Source organism: Prosopis cineraria, unplaced genomic scaffold (assembly GCF_029017545.1).
Source record: "Prosopis cineraria cultivar Desert tree isolate PC_DT_omini unplaced genomic scaffold, ASM2901754v1 PC1807, whole genome shotgun sequence".
NCBI lineage: Eukaryota > Viridiplantae > Streptophyta > Magnoliopsida > Fabales > Fabaceae > Prosopis > Prosopis cineraria.
Window position 1 is genome coordinate 1 of NW_026557132.1, and position 27,667 is coordinate 27,667.

Genomic DNA, 27,667 nt, shown 5'->3' on the forward strand with positions numbered 1-27,667 from the left:
TATTGAATCTCAAACTAATACCTTATTCAATTAGTGAGGGATCGATTGAATTTAAAAACCTTGAAATTAATAATGACTAATGAGGGCGGAAAAAGTCACAAGCCAATTTCTTCCATTCGCCCTGTTTTTTCGACCAAGACCTTCATCATTGTCAATCGAATGGAACCATCCTTCGTTCTCCTAGCAACGCATTTAAAAATTGATTATGACCCATAATAAACAATATAAGTACATGCATACGACTAAGAGTTTAGACTTTAGAGTTCATTCACTCAAAAAAAAAAAAAAAGAGTTTAGAGTTCAGACATCAACCAGAAATGCGGGGACGAGGAAATCATAAATAAATATTCATAATTATATTAATGATAACTACGGACCGTAAATTTATTTTCCAATTTATCATAAAGTTATGCTTATATTCTGTATAATTAAAACACTTCAATAATAACTTATTTCTATAATAATTGAAAATAACATTAATCACTTTCTCAAGAGAAGCCAAAAAAAAAAAAAGAGGCAATGGTCCTCAAATGCGAAGTTACAATGCGCTGTCATGTTGTGCTAAACACCCACATAAGACGACTAAGGGGGTCGTCGCAGGCAGAACCTTCCTGCGTAAACTTTAAAGCTGGTCAAAAAACAATCTGAAAACGAGTGAGCTTGAAAAAAGATACAGTTCAAGTAGCGCTAGAAAACAACAACAGGTTTAACCAAAAATGAATTCAGCCAGGGTTGGTCAAAGAAACACTTTGTTTAATCTCACTGCATACCTCATAATGCGGAACATCGTTGTATCTTTCTACGTCTTCCATTTATGATAGAATCTGGCGTTTGACTACAATCCCAAAGAAAAGTGAACAAAATTTCTTTAAGGCGGCTGAGTAGGAGTGCAAAGGCAGAGCATGTACTCATTCTCATAGAAACCATTCATTAGGGCGAAGCATGACAACCTTCACAAGGCTTCTGCTCTCATCTTTCACATACTCTTGCTATGTTTTCTTCCATCGAAGATAGCTGCATCACTGCAAACAGAAGCAGAAGCTCTAGTGAAATGGAAAAACAGTCTGTCTCCTTCTCTTCCTTCTACCCTCGACTCATGGTCCCTCAACAATATGGTCGACCTTTGCAATTGGGGTGCCATAGTCTGTGACAGCAAAAATACCACAGTCTCAGAGATAAACCTCTCTGGAGCAAATCTTACTGGTACACTTGCGGGTTTGGATTTTACTTCTGTCCCCAATCTCACCCGCCTGGACCTCAGTTACAATAAGTTCAATGGGACAATTCCATCTGATATTGTTAACCTCTCCAAGCTCATTTTCCTGGACTTGGATACAACTCCTTCAATGGAACTCTGCCTGCTGAGCTAGACCAGCTGAAAGAGCTTCAATATATGAGTTTATACAACAACAACCTTAATGGGACCATTCCCTATCAGGTCACGAACCTCCGAAAGGTATGGCACCTAGACTTTGGATCAAACTACTTTGTTAATCCTCCTGACTGGTCAAAATATTCAGGCATGTCTTCCTTAACCCACCTCAGTTTGGCTCTCAATATATTCACTTCTGAATTTCCAAGCTTCATTCTGGAATGTCGAAATTTGACATTTCTTGACCTGTCTTACAATCCGATTAGTTTAATACCAGAATCGTTGTACACCGGTCTGCAAAAGCTTGAATACCTCAACATGAGCAATTGCGAGCTAGAAGGACACTTGTCACCAAACTTGTCTAAGCTTTCCGGTCTCAAAGAAATTCATCTGGGTGTTAACAAGTTGACAGGTTCCATTTTCCCAGATATAGGATTAATATCTGGACTAGAAGTTCTTGAATTGAATGAGAATTCACTCCAAGGTGAAATTCCTTCCTCTCTAGGCCAACTTAGTGAGTTATTGCGTCTTGATCTCAGGCACAACTCCTTAAATTCTACCATTCCTCCTGAGCTTGGCCTTTGTACCAATCTAACCTACCTGGCTCTGGCAGTGAATTCTCTGGTTGGTTCCTTGCCTGTGTCGTTATCCAATCTGACAAAAATTACAGAATTGGGTTTATCAGATAATTTCTTCACAGGTCAAATCTCTGCTTCGTTGATCTCTAAATGGACTGAGTTGTTTTCTTTGCAACTTCAAAACAACACATTCATGGGAGAAATTCCTGCAGCGATTGGCCTATTGACAAAAATTGATATTCTTTTTCTATACCAAAATCAATTTTCTGGCCCTATTCCTCCCGAGATTGGAAACTTGCAAGCAATGACACAGTTAGACCTTTCTTCAAACAAATTTTCTGGTCCAATTCCTTCAGCCATATGGACACTTAAAAACCTTACAAACATAACTCTTGCCTCAAATAACCTCTCAGGAACCATTCCCATGGAAATTGGAAACCTCACTTCATTGACAACTTTTGATGTCAACAATAATTTTCTCGATGGGGTGTTGCCCGACACTATTTCCCAGTTAACCAAGTTACAGTTGCTATCTTTGTTCACCAACAACTTTTCAGGCGGCATTCCCAGAGATTTTGGGAAGTATAGCCCTGATTTGAGATATGTCTTTCTTTCAAATAATAGCTTCTCCGGAGAACTGCCGCCTGATTTGTGCAGTGGTTTGGCACTCGTGGACTTAATGGTCAATAACAACAGTTTTTCAGGACCATTGCCTAAGTGCTTGAGAAATAGTCTGCATTAACAAGGGTGAAGCTTGAAAGAAATCAATTTAGAGAAAACATCACAGAAGCATTTGGGATATACCCAAGTCTTGCATCCATCACACTTAGTGGCAATCAATTTTTTGGTGAACTCTCCCCAGATTGGAGTGAATGTAAGAATTTAACCAAGATAGAAATGGATGACAATAAACTTTCTGGGAAAATTCCATCTGATTTGGGTTTGTTAAGCCAATTACAATATCTAAGCATGCACTCCAATCAATTTACTGGCAGCATTCCAACGGAAATGGGAAATCTAAGACAACTTTTCTTGTTCAACTTGAGCGGAAATCATTTGACAGGAGAAATTCCCCGGAGTCTTGGCAGATTGGACCGTCTTAATTATCTTGATTTATCAAACAACAACTTCATTGGAAGCATACCAAAAGAGCTCGGTAACTGTGACCGTTTAACTAGCTTGAATTTGAGCCACAACAGTTTAACTAGGGAGATACCATCTGAGCTTGGAAATCTGTTCTCACTCCGCTACTTTCTGGACCTCAGCAGCAACTTTCTCTCTGGCCCAATTCCTCAGAACCTTGAAAAGCTCATTTATTTGGAGATCCTCAATGTCTCACGCAACCATCTTTCGGGGACAATCCCGCAATCATTTTCAAGTATGATTAGTCTTCAATCCATCGATTTTTCTTACAACAACTTGACAGGTCCTATCCCTACGCGGGGTATTTTCCAAAGAGCATCCAGTGAAGCTTATGATGGAAATTCTGGTTTGTGTGGCAAGGCAAAAGGATTAATTGCTTGTTCCAAAGAATCTTCCCCAGATAAATCTGGAGGAGTAAACAAAAAGGTGCTTCTTGGTGTTATTATACCAGTTTGTGCGCTACTAATTTTTGGGGGGATTGTTGTAAGAATCCGAGCGTTTCACCAGGCCAAACTTCCTCACGAAGAGTCCAGTGACGCTCAAAAGAATGAAAAAACTGTAAGCACGATTTGGGGAAGAAAGGGAAAATTCACATTTGCTGAAATTGTCAAAGCCACAGATGACTTCGATGACAAATACTGCGTTGGGAAAGGAGGTTTTGGAAGCGTCTACAGAGCAGAATTGCCTACAGGTATAGTCGTCGCCGTCAAAAGACTCAACATCGCAAACTCCAGTGACATTCCAGCTGAGAATCTTCGGAGTGTTGAGAATGAGATAAAAACTCTTACCGAAGCAAAACACCGCAATATCATAAAGCTTTATGGGTTTTGCAGCACCGAGGAACACGCGTACTTGGTTTACGAATATGCCGAAAGAGGCAGCCTGGGAAAAGTATTGTACGGAGAAGAAATGGAGACGGTATTAAACTGGCCTCGAAGGGTGAAAATTGTGCAAGGGATAACACAAGCAATAGCGTACCTACACAGCGATTGTATCCCACCAGTTGTGCATCGAGATGTGACGTTGAATAACATATTGTTGGACTCAGAATATGAACCTCGCCTTGCAGATTTTGGCATAGCAAGGCTTCTTAGGCCCAATTCAGCAAGCTGGACCTCAATTGCTGGCTCCTATGGCTACATGGCTCCAGGTACGGACTCTAATCAATTTCTTTTCTTTCGATCTTTTTTTTTTTTTGGATTAAGGAATTCATCAATCATCCTAATAAAATTGATTTTGCAGAGCTCGCACAAACAATTCGGGTCACAGAGAAGTGTGACGTTTATAGTTTTGGAGTGGTGACATTAGAAATAATACTGGGAAAGCACCCCGGCGACTTCTTGGCCACATTGCCATCACTGGATAATCCACAAGTGTTGTTGAAGCATGTAATCGACCAGAGACTCCCACCTCCATCAGCTCGATTTGGTGAGGCGATAGCCTTTATAATGACCATAGCCTTGGCATGCACGCGAGCCCATCCAGAGTCTAGACCCACCATGCATTTTGTGGCCCAGCAACTATCGGCGATTGAGCAGACTTCTCTAGTTGAACCCTTTGGCACAATTACCCTAAATAAGCTAACAAGGTTTCATGAGTAGCAATGTAGAATGACGATGTCTTTGAAACTCACTGGCCAATGGTTGTGTGGGTATGCCTTGGATTGGCACAGTAGGCACTTAAGTATCATGTTTACATAATTTGAAATGAGAAGGTATCTTGCATTCCTAGAATTCGAGAATTAAGGTTGAAATTATAACCATCTCTTGAATAGCTCAATTATAACCATTTTTTTCCTTCAAGCTTACATACTTCATAAATGATTTTCCTAAAACATGTAAACTTCCAAAACAAACCAAACGAAATGGAACAAAACTACATCCACTAGTCTTTGCAACTTTAACATTCTACCCCACATTGTTCGAGTACTGGACCCGTTTTCTTGGGCAAAAATGGATCAATCCGAACCCAAAGCATTGACAAAACTAATGCTACAAGTAGTGACCAGAGGACAACGATGGTAGGAGTCCTATTCTTGCCCATGAGACCTTTGAGGAAAGGATGTAGGTGCGCAATAACCCAGAAGGCTAAAAATAGTTTACCAAATAAGGGTCCCCATGAGCCATAGCCATTGTTGACGGCATCTGAGATTCCGGCCACAATTCCCACAACGTTCAAGATTATAAGAGTGGTTGGTGGGATGAGAAGATTAGTCCATTTGAAGAGGTAGAAGCGAGTATCACCTTTTGCTTTTGCCCGTGCAAAACAATCAGCATCTACTCCAGTAACAACTTTAAGCAGACCTAGAAATACAGCAAACAAATGTGAAGAAACACCTCCAATGATCCAGAGTTGCTCATTGTGCCACCAATCCTGAATGCTAACTCCACTCCATCGAAGCTCTAGCACACAAGTTAAGATGATGGAGATAAAAAGCGCCATCAAACAAATGCTATCAAGATTTGTCAGCTGCACATAATAAAGTTCTGGTCAGTTATTCTAGTAACTGGTTATCCTCAAGCAGATTAGTTATCCTAGTAACCAGTTGATGAGATTCTTTAATTGTTATGTGGTCGAATATCTCATCAAATATAGCCAAATATAATTCATTAATCGCTCTTGCTGACCAAAGCATGATTTACTTACGGCTGGGATGAAGAACTTCCCTGTCAGAAGACAGACAGCTGGAATTGTACAGTATATTAGCAAAGGAATGGAGGTGATTGGGTGAACAATAGTATTAGTATAAGCTAGCCTCTGAAGCCACCTCAACTTTCCTTTGTAGCCATACCACATAGGGCAATGGTAACTAAAGAATATCTCAACAGAACCAAAAGCCCATCTCAAAACTTGGCATAACTGATCTGATAGATTTACTGGAGCAAATCCCTTGAAAGCTGCTCTTTTTGGTATGCAGTACGCTGATTTCCATCCTCTACAATGCATCTTAAAACCAGTCAAGATACCTTCTGTGACTGAGCCATAAATCCAACCAATCTACAAAGGAAACAAATTTGCCAAGTAATTGGTTCCTAATCATGGATTATAACATCAACTAGCAAATAAAAGAAAAAATTCATTGCAACAAATGCCATTACCTCTTTGCCCCATTCTGTTTTCTCTTCATAATCACAACATATAACATGAATGGCCTCTTTCATAGCATTAACACTTTTTAGAACTCCACCAGCCCTACCCAAAGTGGAAGCAATAAAAATTGGTGACTGCCCAAATCGCTTCATAAAATTTTCTGGTGATATGAGGGATAGTTCCCCTGCCTCATCATAACCTTCAAGCTCTTCTTCACTCTCGTCAAGATCAAGTATTTCCATTATTTCTTCCAAGTCAGAACTTTCAAGCGATTCTTCCATAACCTCAAGATCAAATATTTCTAGTTCATCACAGCCTTCAAGATTTTCATCAATCTCTTCAAGATCAAACACTGAATCAGGCCCACCACCACAACAACGACACCACAAAGGCCACCAGTCGCAATTCATCTTTGAGCTTCTCTTAGATATTTGTGGATCATAGCCATATAAAGCCCACCTATTAAATACACATCCAGCACCAACATATTCCGGACCTTGAATGCCATCAAGGCTTTTCATGTTGATCTATAACCAAATTAACATAAAAGGCATAAGTTGAAGGCTGGTTAGCAAAATTACAATTTCCATTTTATAATTATATTTGATAAGTTGGAATTAAGAAGAGTCTCTCTTACATTAAAGAAAACAGTGTTGTGATTAGCATATCTATCACGGTCATCCAAGCCATCGAAACGTAACGGAAATTGGACAAAACATAGGTCCCTTCCTTGGGGCTCCATTAGAAAGCACATAGCCTCCCTTATAACCTTGCTATTGTTGATGTATTGGTCACAATCCAGATTCAATAAGAAAGGCGCATTTGTAAGCACAGCAGAAGCTCGAACCTTTTTATAGGACAGGTGACATTGCACGTATCATTAAAAAATTTTCTAATACCTTCGTCTTAATGGAGGTAACAAATATAATTTGAAGTTGAAGTGTGAGCTGCGTACCAAAGCATTCAAGGCACCAGCTTTTTTGTGATGTTGATAGCCAGGACGATTTTCACGTGAAACATACACTAGCCGTGGCAATTCCTTACCTTCAACATCCAGTGTACTAGCACCTCCCAGAGAGACCTACAATGGCAAGTTTATGAGCCATAGCGGCAGAGGCCTAACTATTTCAAAAATTACAATTCAAATCCATCAAATCGTGTATCTTCAAAACAAAACGTCAAATACAAATCAAGCAGGAAGAAATTGGGGATAGAATGCCAAACCTGACAAATTCCCGGATGATCGTGAGTATTGTTCCCCGGCCATGGCACACCATTCTGCATCACCCACCCCTCCTCTGGTTTTTTCTGAGCTTTTGCCACCAATGCATTAATTTTCACTTTGAATTCTTCATACTCCCTCTGCAAGAGAGAACAAGTTTACAAAAGTAGCCTTACATTACACCTTAAATTCTACAATCATGAAATAAATAAATGAAAGCAGATTCTATATCCCATCTACGTGTCTACCTTAATGGCCCTGCGTTCCTTCACAAATGCGGGGTGCACCTTATCTTTAAAGTAATCAACTTTCTGAGAGAAATAGAACTCAGGTGCCCGTGGCTCAATGCCATACTTCTTGCAGAAGGGAACCCATGTTCTTGCGAATTCAACTGTTTCAGATAGGGTATTAAAAGCAAAAGAGACGCAGCGTCATCGGAGACATAGCAGGTGACCTTCTCAACAGGGTAATCAACAGACAAGATTGAGAGAACGGTGTTTGCAGTTACAATGGGTGCTTCCTTTGAAGGGTCTACAGTAGTTACAAACACATCAATTGGGGCTAGACGGTTTGGCTCTTTACGCTCAAACTTGATGCATAAGCGGTCTAGGTATGTTTCGCGCGTGATGGGAAACCATTTGGGAAATTGGTCAAGAATCCAAGACAGAGCAAACCAGACCTCGCAGATTACAGAAATTAGCCATAAGGGGTATGCATCGTGCACTGGATTCAAAAACCGGAAGCGGAAGAAGAAAACTAGGATAATGAGACGCAGCACAATGACTATTCGGTATGGGTTGATTAGGTTTGAAGGGATGGGAACTACGCGCCATAACGGCCGCCTCGAACTGCCACAGTAAATTTCAAAATCATCATGTACTTTTTTACAGAAAAAAGGTTCAGTTACTATTGCCAGATTTCTTCGGCTCTATATTTAATACTCCCTCCTTTTAAGATTATAAATTATTTTAAATGTTAATTAACTTACACCCCCTAATACATTAGTTGGTGATCGTTAAAATTATATATTTTTATGTTTATTTATATTTAATAAGGTGTTTTAATTTAAAATTTTTATAAATTATACTTCTACATTTTTTTACTCATAAATATTATCTTATTAGAGGCAATTTTATTTGAAACAGTATTGGACACTAAATATGAACATCTCTCTAAGGTAGGATTCTAACTTTGGTTTATTATATTGTGAGAGAATAGCTCTAATTTTCATTAGGTCTTGAGAAACCAAAAAAAAAACCCTTTTAACAAAAAAAGAAGGGAAAATAGGAAATATGCCATGCAACTTTAATTTAGTTTGTTTCTTTTAGAGTAAAAAAATAATAAAAAAATATTTTTAAATTATTTTGTAATTCATTGTTAAAGGTGTTCACAAGTTTAGTTTGATTTGATTTTAAGAAAGAACCAAATCAAACCAATCAATTCATTATAGTTTAGGACCTATTTGATTTTTTTTCTAGTCAATTTAGTTCGATTTTCGTAAGTTTGATTTAGATTTGAATCAAATTTAAACTTTTTTAATGAGATATTCTTTATAATCATCAATACATATTCATGTTCACCGATAATTTTTTACTATTAACTATTATTTGCAATGAAAAAATATCTTGAGCACAAAAGAATATTTTTTAACAATTAATTAGCATATTTAACTATTAAAAATCAATGTATTATCTTTTAAAACATTTGATTATAAAAATAAAAAATTATCCTCAACAATTATAAATAATATTTAGCTAATTGTAACTTTGATTTACAAATCACTAAATGTGGAAAAAGGAAAAAAACTTTGACAAATTTATAAAAATAGATATAATAAATATAATAAAACTTGGTTTATTTTGTTTAAATTTTTAAAAGAAAAAACCTAAATCAAACTGAACTAATTAATTTTGTCAAAATAAAAAATAAAAAATTCAAATCTTATTTATAATTTGTTTTAATTAATTTATGTCATTTTGAATTTAGTTTGGTTTGACATGATCGGTTTAAATTAGTTTTGAACTCCTTATTTCATGCCATCTAAGAAGGGAGAGAGAGAAGAAAATCTCTTACAGGGAATCGTCGTCCTCTTGGTAGTCTTTTTGCCTGTCTTTGCATTCTACAATATGGGAATCCGTGCCGACAACTAGGAGCCGTGGTTGAAAATAAACACAATCGGAAAATCAGTAATTAATTCTCAGAAAGGAAAACCATACAATACATATAATTCTTCAGTTTTCTTCATCAATTGCACTTTCAACTTTTAATCCTTCTCAGTCCGATCGAGAAGAAATAAATAAACTATATTGTATCAGTCCCGTTTTTATTTTGTTTGATTTCTGTCAGAATTGCAACATGGCGATGTCATATCAAAGCTATAAAAATACGATATAAATTTTATGTGTATGGTTATAAGTATAATTTTGATAACATCTATCTGTGTTATTTAAAATTTTGAATCCATCTGTTTGTAATTTTGATAATGTAATGATAGTTTATACCCCACACGCATATATATATATATATATAGCTACATATAGTAGCAATAATTTAACAAATGGAAGCTTAATTTTCGTTTCCAAAAATAATTCGTTAGCCAAAGAAAGAAACACTTACCAGTTGGAGAAGAGGATGAAGCTTGAGAATGGGCAAGCAATAACTCGCGTGGATTACTGTCCGTATTTCCCTGTCAAAAATAATCACAACGCAGCCTTTATCGATCGTGGCATTGCTTTCTTAATATAACTAATAATAAAAAAATTGATAAAATCACAATATATATAGTTTAATGAAAAAAAAATATGAGTAGCAGCCGGAGACAATGAATAATTGTTTCGTTATGCATATACATAGCGAAGCCAGCATAACAAATTATATGGAACAAATGATTTAAAGTATTAATGCATGAAACTACTCATACTCAGTATAACGAAAATATTTGGCAAAACCTGTGGGTGTGAATATATATATATATATATATATATATAGGAGAAGAAGCTCACCTGATGAAGAGAGGAATGGAGAAGCTGAGAAGCTGCAGGAGGAGACATGGTATACATGCAGACAAGAGTGGGAAGTAAGAGGAGGAGGAAGAATTTATAAGAAAACAAAGTGCATGAACGCATTACATTTTCCATCAAACCTGTGGGTTGGCATGTCTTTAAGCCATTGCTTTTGATTTGCTCCATCACCACCTTCCTTCCCTCTTCTTTGTACTCTCTCAATACACACACACACACACACAATATAATATATACTTATCTAATCCTATTTATAGAATAAAGAGATTGTTTACTTTAGTTCTACTTAGAAGACACCCGTTTATCATTTTATCCCTATTAAAATTAATACTAGAAATTAAAATTTATTAAATATTATAATATTGTATTTTTAAAGTAGATATATTAAATGGAGGTAAAGTTAAAAACTTTTTAAATTTTAAGATAGAGCTATAAACTTTTATTGTTTCGATGAAAATACTAAAAATGATGCTTAAATAGGATCAGAGGAGGAGTAGCTTCCTAGCCAGTTGGTAAATATATATATAGCACCCACGTAACTCATCACTCTGCAGTTATTTTAGTTGGCATTTTGCTGTTGTTACAAAACATCGTTTTCTCCTTCTATAAGAGATAAATTTCTGTCATCATTTGATTACATTAATTAATTCTTCTTGTGTAACTCCCAGAAGTGTGTGTTATGTGCCTGTTTTGGGCACCCTCTTGTCTTTTGTATGTCTATTTTGCGGCACTGATATGTCCTATGTATGTGCATGCACCTTACGTGAATATGTCATGCGATATATAATCAAGAGTCGATTTTTAAATTGTCGGCACCCTACTTAATTAAAGATTTATGATGTCTTCTTTTGTACTTAACTGTTTTAGTTTCCTCCAAATTGAACCAATTATAATTATTATTTCATCCCTTCTTTAATTTGTAATAATCTTCCTCTCTGATGTAGTTGTGGGATACTCAGACACGTTAATTAGTTGAGTTGATGGTTTTAAAGAATATATATTGAAATATACTTCTCGAGATTTTAATATGGTTTACCGGGTATTTTGATATCTCAACTTATCGCATAAAAAATTGTCAACTTATTCATATTTGAAAGTTAACGTGTCTGTCTATTAAGAAAGAAAAAACGCAACCAGGCTGCAAGAGCCAAGTCTCAAATCATTTTAGGGTCGAAAACACCGATCTCTGCTCTGTCTGTCTGTCTTTCTTTCTTTGTCTAACTCATTGCATAATCTGTTCGAAAACGAAAAGCAACCCGTGAAGATCCGACTTGAAGGTGAAATTTGAGGGTACGGCAAACTTGTCTTTTTACGAAGGCCACAATTTTAGTTGATCAACGGATCTTATCCTCTCCGACGTAGAAATTAAGTTGGTGTTAACAATAAATAATCTCTTGCTTTGCTCTTAATGGTCATCGCTCTCTTTTCCCATTTGTTACTGTCAAACTCAGAGATAGTTGTCACAGATCAATTTTTAGTTGTCACAGTAAACATTAGGCGTTTAATATTACTAATCTCAACGATTTTCTCCTGTTTATGTATAACACCACAAAGTGTTCATCTTTCTTCCTTTGATTATTTCTTTCTCTTGAAGGACAACTTACTCTTTAGGGACCATAAATATTCTTTTTGAATATTCGGAATTCACCAGTGAAGTTCATATGCTTAATTCCTTAGCTGTCAAAGTCAAAAGTAAATTATATTCTCCCTTTCCTTTGTTTTTGGCGAATTTTTCTCAATTTTCTATTTTATGTTTAAAATGTATTTAAATTAGGTCATAACTTCTTATTGAAATATAATTATATCCATGTATTCTTAAATTAAAGGGTAAAAATATTCTAAAACTTTTTTATGAGAGACATCTAATGTCTTAACTTTTTTATTTTTGAAACAATGCCATACTAAAACTTGTAGAAAAAGTGCAATTTTATCTTACTATTAACATAAACTGATGTTTTACTGTTAAATTTTTTGCTTTTGATGACCCAACTTTATACAAGACATTCTTCAAATCCATTCTTCTTGATTCTTTTCCACCATCAGCTCTTGAAAACTCAAATTTTGAGTAATTTTCTTCAAGAACGTCAATGCATTCATCTTCATCTACAAGATCAACGAAGCAAAAAATATCACCAAGCATAACTATCATGCTCTAAAAATATAACGTGATTGGCACAAGATGTAAATCATGTCATACATCCTTTAGCTCCAAATTGAGAAATCTTTTCATTTTAAAACATAATTGAATTTGCACTGAAAATCATGACATACTTAATAACAACAACAACAACAACAACAACAATAATAATAAAATTAATATTTTTATAAAAATTTTGACAAAACTTCTACAAATTGAAGCTTCTGAAAAGTCTACAATACACTATTTCAATCAAAATATCAAGTCAGTCAAGAGCTCAACTCCTTCTAGTTAGCAAATAGTATATATGACAAAATATAAATCTTAACTGTAGACTATATTGAGCACCTAATCTTACTTTCACTACTGTAGGAAGGACTTTTAATAATAGCTATTTTAAAATTTTTACGTTAGTTATTAAGAGGAAGTAAAAAAAAAAAAGTGAAAAGTTACCTTTCTATGTTAGTTATTTAACTAGCATGAAAAAGATTTTTCACATCAGTCATTTATCTTTAAATACAAACAAGTTTAAAAAATATACTTTTAACAACAATTATTTAAAAACTATTGTGAAAAACTTTTTACAACAGGTATATACAAATAATCATTGTTAAAAATAACTTTCCACGACAGCTATTTGCAAATAATCGTTGTAAAAAGTAACTTTCTACAATAGTTATTTGCATATAATTATTGTAAAAAGTTTTTTTACAATAGTTTTTTAAATAATCATTATTAAAAATTTATTTTTAAAAAAATTATTTATTTTTTTATACATTTAGAACTTAAAATCTATAAATTGTATAGATTGTACAGCAGATATAAATAATTAGCCAACAGAATCACAATAACTAATCTAATAGCATTGACTAATTTAATATAAGTTTCACTTAACTTTTTAAAAAATTTAACAAAATTTTTCCTTATTTTTCAGACTTCGAAAAATACATAATTAATCCAACATCAATAGCAATGTTAACTAAACCAACCAAACAATCTTAATACCTAAATTCATCTATACAAATACCCTTCTATCATTAAATATAAATTTGAGACTTAAAATAAAGATTTGAAAGCACTAATTCATTTATTAAAATACCTAACTATAAAAATATTTAATTGAATAAACCTAATAACAATATGCGGTAAAAATTGACAAAAATAAATAAAAATAAAGACTTATAGTAGAGTTTGCAAAAACTCTCAAATGAAAGAGGAAGATAGAAGAAGATGAGCAACACCCACACCTATGAGTTGAAATGGTAAGGAGGAGAAAGGTGAAAGTTTTAAGTGATAAAGGAAGAAGAAAGAAGAGAAGAGTTGAATTACAAATTAAAAAAGTTAAGGAGAAAGGTGCTTGAAGAATTGCCCAATCAAACAATGGAGGAGGAAGCAAATGGAAGAATTTAAAGAAAAAATATATTTGAAGAAGATCATCAACAATAGAAGAAGAAAGTAAAGCAAATGGAGAAAAGAACTTCAAAAATGAAACCCGCTAATCTTTAAAATCTCAAAATGACAAAAAACAATGAACAGAGAATGGCAACGACGGACGGCAGTGGATGGAGGGAGAATGGAATGAGTCGGTGGCAACTATGGTGAAAGGTCGAACCTTTTCGATAGTTTTTGAGTATGAGAGAGCTATTTTTTGAAAAAATTAAAGATTTAAAGATGCTGAAATATAAAATGAGTTTTTGAAAAATCGATGTAAAAAGTTTATGTTTTTTATTCTTTTTTATTTTTAAATTTTTTTCACGTCGATTTTTAAAAAACTGATGTGGAATAGCTTTTTTATATCAGTTTTTTTTTTCTAATCAATGTTAAAAATTTTATAAATAATTACATTTATGCTGTCGCTTTTTTTACTATGGTTTTTTATAAAATTGATGTTAATTAGCAACATAAAAATCTTATTTTCTAGTTGTGTGTCAAAATAAAATATATGAGTTCAAATATTTACATCAAAAGGGAATATTGTCAAGCAAAATTTCACTCAAAATGGTCATATGTCCTTTAGAGGTCAGCAGTATGATCAACATCAATTAATGAATTTGAGATCAAAATAAATTTTTAATGAATAGCATCTAAAAAATAATTTAAAAGAGTAAGAGTAATAAACTAACAATTACATAAAATAATTGAAAGAAGAATAATTCAATATAATAAAATTACTAAATCTAAAAAATCTCAATCATAACCAAAAATGCGAGTGAACCAAAATTTACTTGATTCTAATTATGTTTGAGGAGAATAAATTGTTCATATGTGAATACAAGTAGTACACTTATACTAACTGTAACAATTAAAATTTTAATTACACATGTTGATTAAAAATCTAAATTTTGAGGACTTAACATAACAAATGATAAATGTAGACACACAATTCATGAAGATAAAATAATTAAACGCAACTTATGCCATAAAGACAAACGTAGACATATAATCTACTAGGGTAAGTAACTAAATGTAGCCTGAGCTACAAAATAAACGTGGACACACAATCCACAAGGATAATACTAACCAAATGCAGCTTGCAGCCATGAAATCAATCACAGATATTAAACCTACAAATAATGAATGTAAGATCAAAGCTCACAAAAGTTAAATTAACTAGTCATTAATCATAGCGCTATGGGTTAAAGGAATTGTTGTTAGTGACAATGTTCTGCTTTTAGTTCTCTCAAAATCACATTTTAACTATGCAAAAAAGACAATCATTATTGAAATAAAATTTTCATTTTCAATGGAAAACTCATGTGAATTATTGTAAACATCAATTCAATACTTATCAAAATAAAATCTCATAAATGATGTTCATTATTGCATTGATTGGACAATCAAAATTTTTTGAAGCTAATAAAAATAATTTTATAAATCTTAAAAATAAGAATCATATGAAAAAATACATGCACTTGCCACATCATATTTATTCTTTGCCGTAATTTCATATTTCACATAATAAAATAATTGAGTTAACAATGTACCCAACTTATCATAATAATTAGAAATGACCTCCCTAGAGATAAAATAAAATTTTCAATAAAGACTATTATTAATAAAATAATTGTGATGCTATTTACTTACATGTCAGACTTTCAGTTTTCAAAGACTTTCTTCCTTCAATTACTATCAGAATTCTCTTCTTCCACACACCCTATGAGGATATGAATAAATAAAATTTATTAAATTTTTTATAACTTTATAAAAACCTCTTTCTACTTCTAATACAATTCCAAATCAACTATCATCATTTAAAATTTTAAAACCAAAATTTATGCTTTACAATTTATCCAAGTATTATCATTCACAACACTACTCTCCCCCACATTACTTTAACCATGCCAACCTACTTCTTAAGACAAAATTCTCTTAGGCTTTGCATTAAATACCTTAGGTGCATTATTTCTAACTATTCAATTAAAATATCCAACAATTTACCAATAATCATACAATTTTTAAGAATTTAAATAGTTACATACAAATTCATAATTAAATTCCTTTGCAATCTACAAGTTAATTCATAAATCAATAACTTTTGTGTTAACATACTTCTCACAATGACCAATGAAATTTCAAAAATACAAAATCAAACAAAACTCTCCTAATATGCATTTTATCAAACACTTTATGGGCATTAGATATTAAACTAATACTAATCTCTTTCTTTTCAATTTCACTTTCCTAACATTTTTCAACATCAATATTGTAATCAATAATCCATTCGAACTCAACTCACATCATCATCACTTTCCTTTTACAATCACAAGTTTCAATTTAAATCAAGTTTCCTCTTCTTATGCATCTATATATGGTCATGGACAGCAACAATAAAGGAGACAAATTTCACAACTTCAATCATCAAGTCATATATATGCAGAGCAAGAGAAAATAAGACTTGAGGCTTCCTCACCTTGAAGCGTGAATGATGGAGAAAAGGGGAGGAGGAGTCAAAGTTTATGGCTGTACAGGGGAGAGGGAAAGATGAGCACCAAGCGCAAGAGGAGAAAGAAAATCACTTCAACAGCACCAGACCAAGCTCATGACATCACCACTAGCTTCGACACCTTGTGATTTCTCACACCCAGCAGCAACTTGAACATGAATGACACAGACAGAACAGCAGACAAGGAAGATAAATAGAGACAGGGAGCATGAAGGAGAACTTGGACATATCAGAGCAACAACGAGTCTCCACCCTTACCGGCGACCACTAGAAACGAGAAGGAAAAAAACAAAGTGCCGTGAGAGGATGAAGAAATGGCAAAAATCAAAGCTTCTCCCCCTCTCACCGTTCTGGAAAAATCAAAGAAGGGAAGGAAGAAATAATCCAAATTTGAAAGGTTTGGTAATTTTAAAAAGGAAAAAGCAAAAGCAAAAATGAAATTCCCTTTCCACCTCTATCAGATTCGAGCACGGGACATGCTAAAATAACATTTGTACAATCCTCCACTACACCGACATCCCTTGCGGTCAATGATTCCAAATATTAATATTATTACTATTAAAATACAAACTTACATATTTAATTTTACTTAAATTCTTAGGTTATTACAATACCCTTTCATAACATTCTCTTAGAAAAATATGAATCTCTTTTGAATTTTATTGCAATACACAAATCCCCGTTCACTAAACCCTGTCTCACTATATCCATCTTCTTCCTTCTCTTTCTTCATCCAGTATCGCATTCTTCCACAAGCACCCCAAGCCAACAAGAACGTGAGAGGTGAGAATCATTGAATAAAAGTCACAATTAACAGCACAATAACTTCATTAAATCAATTAGAAATCAATTAGAAATCAATGAGAGCAACCCAATCAACAAAATTGAAATCTTAAGTGGCTAAAATCAGTAGCCAAATTAAAGCTAATCATGTCAGGTAAAGAGAACAAGAATTCAATTTCTCAGAGAGTAAGTTTCAAACCAACTAGTTATATTGTATATGCATCCCAAAAAAATAGACTAGCAGTATAGTAGCAAGCAAGACTCAAGAAGAAGCAATGAACCAGAACAAAGAAACCCTCTCTTGATCTCTCACCTTGGACCCGACACAGGACTCGTGAAGACCCGAAATCGACCTGACATGATATTGCGATCTATAGTGAGTGAGTTATTGGAGTAAAGATCTCTAGCACTACAAGAAAAGATTTCGAAGGTGGACACAAGAAGCAAGATCTGAAGGGAGATTTATAGTCATGGACTCTTACCATGCGAATGCAAAAAGAGAAGAAAAAGATGGAGAAGAGAAATAGTTCACAGAGAGAGAGAGAGAGAGGAGAGCGACACGTGTAAAATTTCCAGTCAATTAAATTTTCGTGGTCAAACATTAATCTAGATTAACAACGGGATAAAGTTGCATCATTTTTAAAAAATTTAAAGTAACGTTGCTTTAAAAAATTTTGAATACCAGGCACTTCTGGCATAAAAGTTTCATGGCATTTTTGTCATTCAACTCTATTTTTTTTATCCATTTATTCTTTTTATCGATAGTTCTTTGAATTGATGAATTTAAAATATAACGTTTATATTTGTTAAATGTATATTTAAAGTTTTCATATTAGATATCACAAACAATTTTTTCTCCATGTGATCTTTTTACTATGTTATTTATTGTAATGATTTAAAAAAAGATAAATTTTTCCTTTGAAAATTTTATTCAAATCAAATCAATGCACAAATTGCCTGAGCAAGCAAGCTTCTAATCTACCAACCAATAATTACAAGCAATGATCTTAAAAATCAAATCGGATCGGACGGTCAAATTGATTTGACTGTCGACTGGTTCAAATTTTGGCTCAATTAACATGTAAAAAAATTATTTTAGGGTTTGAGTTGGGTTTGACCATTTTGGATCGATAGTCAAACTGAAAACCAGAATCAAGCTGGAAACCATATTCAATTTTCAAAAATAGATTGTTCAAAACAAATATTTTTTATTTTTGTCAAATTTTCTTAACAAAATGACTAATTTTTTTAATCATTTGTGACTTGTTAAGTTATAATAAACTTAAAATATTTAATTTTATTTTTAAATTAAGTAGTAATTTTTTATTTATTTCTTATATTTAGATTACTAAATACATATATAATTTTTTAATTTAATTATTATATCACTTAGTTAACCATTGGTCCAACCGATTGAACCATGTAAACTATAAATCGTTAACCTTCTCGATTCAATATCTAATTCAATTCTAAAAATATTAGTTACAACTTACAAGTGAGCGAGCATTCCTTGATTGCTTGCATGAAAGATTTTTTTATATATTATTTATTTCATAAATTTTATTATTAGTATCATTAACCTGATTTTAAATTTGAAGTCCATAATTCTAATTTGTTATTCCCTCTAATTTTATTCATAGAGTAGAAAGAGAAGAAACTTTTTATTTTATTTATAAATCACTTCATCCAATTTTCATTACAAATGTTTCTTTTTACTTTTCATTAAATGTTAAAAATAGAAAATAAATTGTTAAGTGTATATATATATATATATATATATAAAACAAAGATAAAGTTAATAATTTAATAAATTTTTAAACATAGTTAATAAATTTTAATTTTTTTTTAATTTCAATAAAATATGTTAAAAATAATTTATGAATAAAACAAGAATATCACGTTTAATCTCATCTCGAATAGATGTACCCATTTGGCAAATTTTGGGAAAAGTTAAGATGCTCAGGAATGCGCATCCCATTCCGAGTTTTCAGTAAATTTTATTTTCGATAGCTTAACTTGGCAAAATTTCCATTATATCATTTACTAGCCTGTTTTCCCCCCTCATCGGGTCCCTACACTTACAAACACTACCAAAAAAAAAACATAGATTTATAAATAATGAACAATATAATTCACACCAGATTCCACATGAAGCATGAGACAACAGTTCAGTTGCATTTAAATTATCAAATATCATATATTTAGTGATTAGTACTTTCATTTGCGTTGGCATCTCTTCCTTTGTGCGACTAATGCAAGGCCTCCCAGGGCCTTCATGGCTGCTTCGCCTACAGGACAGGACAGGCTTTATGGAGAGTCAAACTAATTAGTAGGAACCAACCAATAAAAAAAGCCCCAATGTGAAACACAAACCCAATCCTGTGCAATTGAAACAATGTGGAGAACACTGACCGTCCTTAAAGCCACCTGCAAACGTGTCTTCCTGTAAGGGCTACAAGTGTACCTGGCAAACACAATAATTATGGTAATTTTAAACTTATTTTATTAGTAGTATGCTTAATTCCCCACTAATGTGTTTCTTCACAGGGTAAGAGCTCACTTCAGAATCCCATCGTCATCCTCCCATAACTAGACTCCACTAAGAAATAAAAGGTGGTGAAGAATGTCATGATCAAAATTTTGACTCATCCTCTTGGGACAACGAATTACACATGCAACTCGCAATTAGTCGTTCAACACAAGAGAGAGGTAGGAATTTATAAGTTATGGAGCTCTACCCATCATTTAGCCAAGTCTTACTAACTTAAATCTCTCGTAAATCAGCATTGCCCTGTCAGTTCAACGCTGATCTGGGAGATCATACGGCTTACTCAGTTACTCGTCCGTCCTCTGCCTCTTGGAGGCTGGAGCACTCTCTTCACTGCTTTGTAGCTTAGGGTTATCAGAAGCTTGTTTTTCAGGTCCATCATCCTTCATACCCACTTCCAGAGAGCTTTCCCCAACTGCAGCAGTGCCATTAGCCTGATCACGGCCTGACTTGCAATGGTCCTCCACTTCACCTTCGGCAGGACAATCTTTGACAGCATCTGAAGACACTCCAGATGGATTCTCCGCGGGAGCTGCTGATGATGACTTCTTGTCAGCGCCAGATTTGCATTGCTTCTCAAACATCATCTGAAGGTACCTTCCTTGTTCTTCTATTCGAAGTTGTAGGTTTCGTTGAATCTGACACAGAAAAGGACAGCAAGAGGAATAACTTCATCAGACTATGAAACAAAATACATGATCACCTTAGGAGAAAGAGACAATAAAGCAATTAGATACCTCGATCGCTACATATTGGTGCATGTTTAACGGGGGAAAAATAAAGGGGAAGAAGAAACCCTAAGCCTATTTTCCGTGGACATAACTATATGCTGGACATTATTACAGAAATTAATTCTGGTGACAGCAGAAACAAAACTTCTCATCAATACTCAACAGAACCAAAACTACCTTTAGTTAATTTTCCTAAGCATATAAACGTAGTCACCGTATGACCATGCCACAAGATTCCAAGAAGAATAGTTCATACCTCAAGTTGTTCATGCAACCGCTTCTGAACCTCCATCTGCAGTCGCAGCGCTTCAGTGATCTCAATACCACTGTCAACGGCGCAGCAATGAAGTCAGCATATGAATACAATTACCATATATTATGTCAGAGCGTGTCTCGGCCCATGAAATATGACCGCTAGTTTTGACATAGATTGCCGTTAGAACCGTTAGAACAATTAAATCATCGGCCCTCTTATTATTGCCTTAATCCAGTCTTGTGGCAGAATTTATGTCCTTGAAAAGTCCCTTCTTGATTATACTAATCCAGTCTTGTGGCAGAATGTAGTTGATAGTTGAACTCACACAGTCTGTTTCTTTCTTTTCTTTTCTTTTTCTTTTTAATCTTTAGGCCTAGAGTTCATTCCTGAACCTTCCCCTAACTACCAGGTTTACCTGTTTTCTTCTGAAATCTATCGTCAAATATATCTATAATTACTGCCATAGACCGTAGAAGAAACAGACCACATGCTAAGATTGCATAGAACTTACATGCCTATTCCGTGAGGTATTATTATCAGTCTCCAGAGTATAATTACTATTTACTAATTAACATAATTGAACATGCAGATTTTCCCTCCAAATACATCAAACTAGAAACCAACATTACTGATACATGGCATCCACATTTCATATTTGGGTAAGTTACACTCCCCTCCCTTGAGAGATGGTAAAATCAATAATTATACAATTATCTCCTCTATTATGTAAATATAAACAAACCTCCCTCAAAACCAGAAGATGCCCAAAATACCCTCATGATCATAGTGGCTTCTCTTTTAAATAAGTAGCTTGCTACAAAATGTATTTCTCAAACATTTATCATTTATTTTGTACTGAAAATCATAAATTTATTCTTTTTTCAATTTGAAAAAGTGACTTCTTATGCTGTCCAAATACATTTTTAATACTTGTTCTTTACAAGGGCATTTTGCTCAAAACAGGTATAATTATAACTTAGCTTTTGTTGGAAGGGGAGTTATTGTAGCACACTTTTTTAATATCTGAGGAGGGGAGTATAATTTGGACTTCCCCAGGAGAGAGGGAACAGTAGTTCATCCATCAAAATTTCAATATAGCTATAGGTTAATTTGGTAATTGGCAGCTAACTACCTTACGGCAAGATATTTCGACACAGATATTACACTGTAATACACATTCAATACTAGCCAATCACCATTCCCAAGAGTTAAACCTTCTGATCTGTAATTTCACATTAGAAAGCAGGCCACGTTGACAGTAACACTACACAACAAAAGTCACCTGAAGTAGTCTACTTACGTTTTCAAGTCTAGAGGAGGCATATCTTCAATGGAAGTCAGTCGTTTCTCCGAGGATCCTGCCAACAACATTTATTAGCCGACAACAGATTGGAGCATGACTCTTATTTAAAGGAACAGACTTAAAATACACTACTTCAGACATCATATGCATGGCATTTGGTCAGTAAAAGATTTTATAATCATCCCAAATGGGCGCTTCTAAGCTCTTGATCAACAACCTATTTTAGGAGACAGAAATAATAATGGGGCTGGGGGAGAAGCTAGTTGATTTGCATTTATATTTGTCGTCATATCATATAATGGATCCAAAGAAGCAGATACAGGAATTTTATTGTTGTACCCATATAGAACACATCTCCTTATCAGGTACGCGTGAATACAGATAAAATTGAAGATATTGATATGTTGAATAATGAATACATATTAACATGTACCTGACATAGGCAACATAAGAAAGGCAACATTCTTACCACATTATGTTAGAAAAGCATTTTTATGTCAATCTCAGTTATATTCAAAAAGCACACAACAACAACAATATGCCTTGTCCCATTAGGTAGGGTTGATTATATGGATATGTTCAAAAAGCATGTTTTACAAAATTGATCTATTTGGCGTGATTCTTAAATCCAATTATGGATTACACAAAACTTTCATCGCTTACAAAAATTGTTGGATAGTGCAAGATTGGCATAGAACTACATCAATGTCAATGGGTACTAGTACCTGCATCGGTACAAATACTACAATTCATATCTTATTTACCTTCAGATGGTTCCGGTCTATATCTAGCAGTCCTGTATTTCTGCATTTCATGGAGCAATAGCGGTTTCGGTAAAGAAAAATGGCAGCAAGCAAATCTAGACTTTTAGTGTCAGTGCACAAACCTGCAAGTGACTTTTAACATGATATATTGTCAGCCCTTCAACATTCATGAGCTTCAGCACGCCCTTAGGGGTAGCTCCTGTAAAATGAAAAACAGTTAAAGAGCAAAAGGAAAAAAAAAATGAGGCAAAGGTTTCATAAACAAGAGCTGAGGACTGTGCAGAAAGTGAGAAAGAAAAATGAACATACTTTCACTGCCACCAAGTTTGTTGACAGCCTCCACAAAGGCCTCATGAAGCTCTGGTGTCCAACGCATCCGTGGCTTGGCAGGAGCAGAACTTGCTGAGGAAGTTGGGAGGGCACCAACACAATTGTCTCCAGATGAAGCAGGAAGTTGCTGCTGACCTATGGACTGGTTTCCTGGAATATGTGAAGATGGTTTTGAAACATGGCACGCCACCTAAGGCAACAAAATGAGATCCAATAACATTTTGCTTCAAGAAATTACTGATCAGAATAATTTGCATGCTAATAATATAGAATTGAGTCACCAGAAACTTAACCTTTGGCTCCAGGTCTTGAATGTTGTCAGTAAGAAGCTCATTCCAATTCGAAGTCAAAGGGTCATCCATAAGCTGGTCAGCCCACTCTTGCCATTCATTCTGCTTACAGTACTCCTCGGATGCCATCACAGTGCAGGCACTATTTTCTGCTTGACTATTCTCGGTGGTAGTATGTACAGGGAAATCAAGAAAGTTGGGCAAGGTTTCTACATTCCAGGAAGCACTGTTTTCTTTGAAATAATTATTTGGCGTAGAAGAAAGAAGCGGTCCACTATTTGAAGAATAAGAAAATGGCAATGAAGAGATGTTACTGGATGACTGTGAAATGAAATGAGCACTTGTTGAGTGTTTTTCCTGAGGCGAAAGAGATGAGTGATGAAGATCAGTTGAATATCCAGGTGAAGATGAAAAAATGTGCCCAACTGCTCCGCTGGAATTTAAATGACTCGGCTGACCTATAGGCCCAGTCATAAACTCTTTTGCCATGACAGCCGGCTGAGAATCGGAAAATTTGGCAAATGCCTCTCCTATCGGGGTTGAAAGGACTGACAAGGATGACGGCAAAGCTCCAGAAATGCCTATGTTATTGAGCTGCTTAGTGCCTGATCTTTCAATGGAGGAAGTAGAGCGTGCTGCCATTATTTCCCTCCAGTTTTAGTTGAAAAACAACACATTAGTGATTCAGTCAACCAATAATGCCTAGAATTTGCATTTTTCCTTCAATTGGTAATGCTGACCAGCAACAATACGACACAAATTGCTTGCTCTTGAAGCCCCAGCCAGTGTGTCATCGATCTTCAATCTACACAACTGTGAACAGATAAAGTACTCGTGGTCTTTACCAAACAAGTTATCCAACAGAAAGCTAGTGACTTTCAAGAATAATGCCTTTGAAGATTAGAAAACCTCATCATGAGAATGAGTCAAATATAAAGAGCATAAATTTCATAATCAAGCCCGGAAAGAAGTTTAAGCTTTGCTTCAATTTCAATGTTATAATTTACCACTAATTCAACACACAAGGGTACTGAGAAAATACAAATGATTTAGGAAACCATTTGGTGTACACTTTGTAATCCTCATTTCACCAAAAGACTCAAAGCCTCGACCATTGAAAAAAGAAAAGGTTTATTGCCTCGCCTCCCTCTATCAGAAAAGCAAGGGATCATTCGAACATATAAAAAGTCATGCTTAAATTGATGATCATATATTTGCTGTTCATTAATAGCCATCAGTGATAGTCGGAAAGCAAAAGCCATGTATGAGGCATGCAAACTAAAACTGGTAATGACGTGCATGCATAAAAATAAATAAAATTGAAAACAAACTTCCAGCCAACAAACGATATCAGAAACAAGTAAGCAAGATATAACACCGAAGAGAAGTAACCGAATGTGATATGGACGCAATTAAGACTAAAAACACAAAATTGAAGCAAAAAATCCTCAGGGGTGTTTCTCAACAACAGACGAGGCATCCTCAAATTCCCAGGAGGGAAAGCTGTGCTATCCGGCAAACTAAGAAAACGGTGTATCATGTTCTTACCCCGAAAGCCCGCGGTGCCCTAAGAAAAATGGAACTGAAAGGCTGAGAATCTACTCAAAAGCAGGAATTTGGGCGGAGAACGATGGAGGCAATTCCTAAAGACGCAGGCGAGTGTTTGTAAATTCGGTCACCGGCAAGGCAAGGCATGGAAGGGGACAACGGTGAAGAGCGCGCTTAACCCTGCTGGGCCTATGGGTAGTGCCTTATGATAATGAGGAATAGTTGCTACGACACACACACCAGTTGGGCGCGTGGATGATTCTGGCGGTCCGGTTACGTGGAGGCGGATTGGCGCACCCCCATCCCGCATATGAGCAGAAAAATCTGTGATTGGTGGACTGGAAAATGAATCCAACAGTGCAGAGGTGATGTTAGGCTCCCACCATATGATTAAAGAAATGTTCCTTCGTTTCCCAAAACGCTAAATAAATCCTTCTTATGCCTCCTTCCCATGTGTAGCTTTCACGAACGCTAACTCCGTCCATCAATTTTTTAATACCAGAATCCAAAAGGAGTTATAGGAAGTGACCGAAATAGAATTTATGAAAATATATATCAGTAAAGAGGTTGGATGATAGCAAATCCGACCTTAGCTCAGTTGGTAGAGCGGAGGACTGTAGTGGGCACACCTGGCAGACGATCCTTAGGTCGCTGGTTCGAATCCGGCAGGTCGGATTTTTTACCCCCTCGCACCCCCTTTCACGATTAAATTTTAATAAACCTAAACTTAGAAGAAGAGAAAATATCAAAATTCTGGCTCGATTCTGGATTCTACAATCCAAAAATACAATTCAAGTTGAGAGGATCAAGTGAACTTCTATAAATTTCTTTAATTCTTTAATCCAAGGAAATTCTCGTGAGATTCGAAATATCTTCCAATCCATAATATAATGCACATGTCAACTTCGATTCTACAAGCTTGCTTTAAAAAATGTAAATGAAGGTTGAGTGAATTTTCGCGAGAAGCTTTTTTCAATTCAGGAAAATTCTCCCGTGAAATTTCGAGAGATCGGCACAAGTATAATACAGATAAATGACTAATTTTTTAATCCCCGTAAAATGCACATGAATTTCGCGACTGTTTGCTCGCTGTATGATAGGTGAATTTATTTTCTAATTTTTATTTTGTCATGCAAGATGGCTTTATTTACTTGATACACGTACGGTTTACTAAAATGGACAAATTTGTCAGGGCAAATGAAAAATAAAAAACTAGACCGGCGCATCATTGGATTCCTACATTAATTGTCAATACTGACCCTTTCTCAAATTTGTTATTTTAATTGAGGTTAGAATATGAGATCAGGCTATCAGCATATGCATCGATCGTAAATTGGCTAGGAAATACACGGTACAGGACATATGAAAGAAAGCAATGATGTGGAGCCTAATATTCAAAAGAGAGCCAGAAAGGTTGAGGAGATTTAGCGGAAGAGAGGCGTGTGTGGTACGTAATATAATTAACTAGTGAGAAAGGAAGGGGCGGAAGTAGAAAAGGAGAAAGTGTTGGGGGGGGGGGGGGAGTAATATAATATAATATAATATAAGATAAATAGTAAATGGAATTGGGGAGCTTGAAAGTGGAGTGAGCAGAAGGGCGGCCATGAAAACTGCTCCACTGATCTCCCACGATGCCCCAAATGCGATACCCTTCTTCTTCCACCAACCGTTGCCTCACCCTTGACTTGTACTTCCCCACTTCCATTATTTCCTCCTCAAGCCCCCTGCATCCACCCACCACATTCATTTTCTTTTATTTATTTATTCTCTGTCACTGTACGTACTTCTCATGCATTTCATTAATTAACCAAATGCCCCACAAAGGTATGAATTGAAGTACATACCTTAGGATGAGACGTGTCCATCCATGAAAACCAACCTTGATAAGGTTGTCCACAGTGGCCGGTCGAAGTGTCTCCTTCCTTGAAGAAACCAGAAATATTTGGATGCCTCTGTTCCTTATTTCATGGAACAGTCCTACTGTCTCCTCTATTGCCGGTGCCTTGCTTTCCTTCATCCAAGCTTCCATTGCTCCAGTTCATCTTTTCCCCCTGCAACCACAACCTTCATCATAACACTTTCCTGTGATCACAACTTTGATATCTATATTTATTGAAATATGTCATCCATAATTCAGGGTTGGGGCTCCACAGAACTTGGGGGAGCAGTTTTAATTATGGTTTCAAAAATTATGTAGCTACCCATATTCAATCACGAAATATGAAACTGGCTACTGATTGTGCGCGCCCGCAACCAGAGAATTCTTCTCTGCTATTCTCCCTTTTTTTAAGAAAATATTGTGTATTTAATTTTGTGAGAACTTCAAGCGAGGTCTGTAATCGTAACCCAGTCCGTGCGTGTGGTTCAAGAAGAAGCCATATTCGTCATCGACGTATGTTTTCTGACTCTCTAAAACCTTACAATATTATTATGTTATTCTTTTCAGATATAGGCATATGGAAACCCCTATTTGGTCGGCCTTCGGTATCTAGACGGGATTCTGGAATAAGTAGTCAAAATATATGATGGACAGCACAAGTCTAGTGGGGCTTAATTTAAAAAGGCTGATTTAGTGGGTGGTAATAAAATATTACAAAAAGCATTGCGAG

The 27,667-nt window shown here is 35.1% G+C and overlaps 3 protein-coding genes, 1 long non-coding RNA gene, 1 other non-coding gene and 1 pseudogene across 9 annotated transcripts; 2 read left to right on the plus strand and 4 right to left on the minus strand.

Moving 5' to 3' along the window:
- The first annotated feature begins 934 nt into the window (after positions 1-934).
- On the plus strand, positions 935-4,826 carry LOC129300912 (MDIS1-interacting receptor like kinase 2-like; annotated as a pseudogene).
- A 132-nt stretch (positions 4,827-4,958) lies between these two features.
- Positions 4,959-10,455, minus strand: LOC129300914 (cellulose synthase A catalytic subunit 4 [UDP-forming]-like). Its single transcript, XM_054939513.1, is given in 11 exon segments — positions 4,959-5,562; positions 5,740-6,090; positions 6,192-6,710; positions 6,821-7,030; positions 7,139-7,264; positions 7,408-7,545; positions 7,654-7,823; positions 7,826-8,253; positions 9,479-9,551; positions 10,022-10,091; positions 10,408-10,455. Coding segments are annotated over 11 exon segments (2,703 nt in total). The 3' UTR covers positions 4,959-4,992.
- A 1,871-nt stretch (positions 10,456-12,326) lies between these two features.
- Positions 12,327-17,756, minus strand: LOC129300908 (uncharacterized). 3 transcript variants are annotated; one of them, XR_008590863.1, is made up of 5 exons: positions 17,602-17,756; positions 16,473-16,772; positions 15,647-15,716; positions 15,084-15,126; positions 12,327-12,528 (listed from the first exon to the last, which is right to left on the minus strand). It is a non-coding gene; the product is annotated as an uncharacterized LOC129300908 (long non-coding RNA). The 3 variants fall into 3 exon arrangements; XR_008590864.1 differs by lacking the exon at positions 15,647-15,716; XR_008590862.1 differs by lacking the exons at positions 12,327-12,528; positions 15,647-15,716 and having other exon boundaries at positions 14,865-15,126.
- A 1,624-nt stretch (positions 17,757-19,380) lies between these two features.
- On the minus strand, positions 19,381-25,528 carry LOC129300909 (protein PHOSPHATE STARVATION RESPONSE 1-like). Of its 3 annotated transcripts, XR_008590865.1 has the most exons (9): positions 25,059-25,528; positions 23,514-24,323; positions 23,200-23,410; positions 23,013-23,089; positions 22,891-22,930; positions 22,124-22,181; positions 20,824-20,893; positions 19,662-20,474; positions 19,381-19,576 (listed from the first exon to the last, which is right to left on the minus strand). XR_008590865.1 is itself a non-coding variant. In XM_054939511.1 (8 exons), exons 2-8 carry the CDS (start codon positions 24,150-24,152, stop codon positions 20,124-20,126), a joined length of 1,446 nt encoding a protein of 481 aa, XP_054795486.1. In that variant the 5' UTR covers positions 24,153-24,315; positions 25,059-25,528; the 3' UTR covers positions 19,381-20,123. The 3 variants fall into 3 exon arrangements, 2 of the variants coding, with proteins under 2 accessions (XP_054795486.1, XP_054795485.1); XM_054939511.1 differs by having other exon boundaries at positions 19,381-20,474; positions 23,514-24,315; XM_054939510.1 differs by having other exon boundaries at positions 19,381-20,474.
- A 113-nt stretch (positions 25,529-25,641) lies between these two features.
- TRNAY-GUA (transfer RNA tyrosine (anticodon GUA)) lies at positions 25,642-25,733 on the plus strand. The gene is given in 2 exon segments: positions 25,642-25,678; positions 25,698-25,733. It is a non-coding gene; the product is annotated as a tRNA-Tyr (tRNA).
- A 688-nt stretch (positions 25,734-26,421) lies between these two features.
- Positions 26,422-27,101, minus strand: LOC129300911 (acid phosphatase 1-like). Its single transcript, XM_054939512.1, has 2 exons — positions 26,903-27,101; positions 26,422-26,782 (listed from the first exon to the last, which is right to left on the minus strand). The coding sequence occupies exons 1-2, from the start codon at positions 27,085-27,087 to the stop codon at positions 26,446-26,448; spliced, it is 522 nt and encodes a 173-aa protein (XP_054795487.1). The 5' UTR covers positions 27,088-27,101; the 3' UTR covers positions 26,422-26,445.
- Positions 27,102-27,667: the final 566 nt, after the last annotated feature.

Coding starts and splice junctions, on each gene's coding strand:
- LOC129300911 (XM_054939512.1), bottom strand. CDS start 27,087: ATGGAAGCTTGGATGAAGGAAAGCAAGGCACCGGCAATAGAGGAGACA. Junction 26,783..26,902: donor TGGACACGTCTCATCCTAAG/GTATGTACTTCA, acceptor GGGTGGATGCAG/GGGGCTTGAGGAGGAAATAA.
- LOC129300909 (XM_054939511.1), bottom strand. CDS start 24,152: ATGGCAGCACGCTCTACTTCCTCCATTGAAAGATCAGGCACTAAGCAG. Junction 23,411..23,513: donor TTCAAGACCTGGAGCCAAAG/GTTAAGTTTCTG, acceptor TTGTTGCCTTAG/GTGGCGTGCCATGTTTCAAA. Junction 22,931..23,012: donor ATGTTAAAAGTCACTTGCAG/GTTTGTGCACTG, acceptor CATGAAATGCAG/AAATACAGGACTGCTAGATA.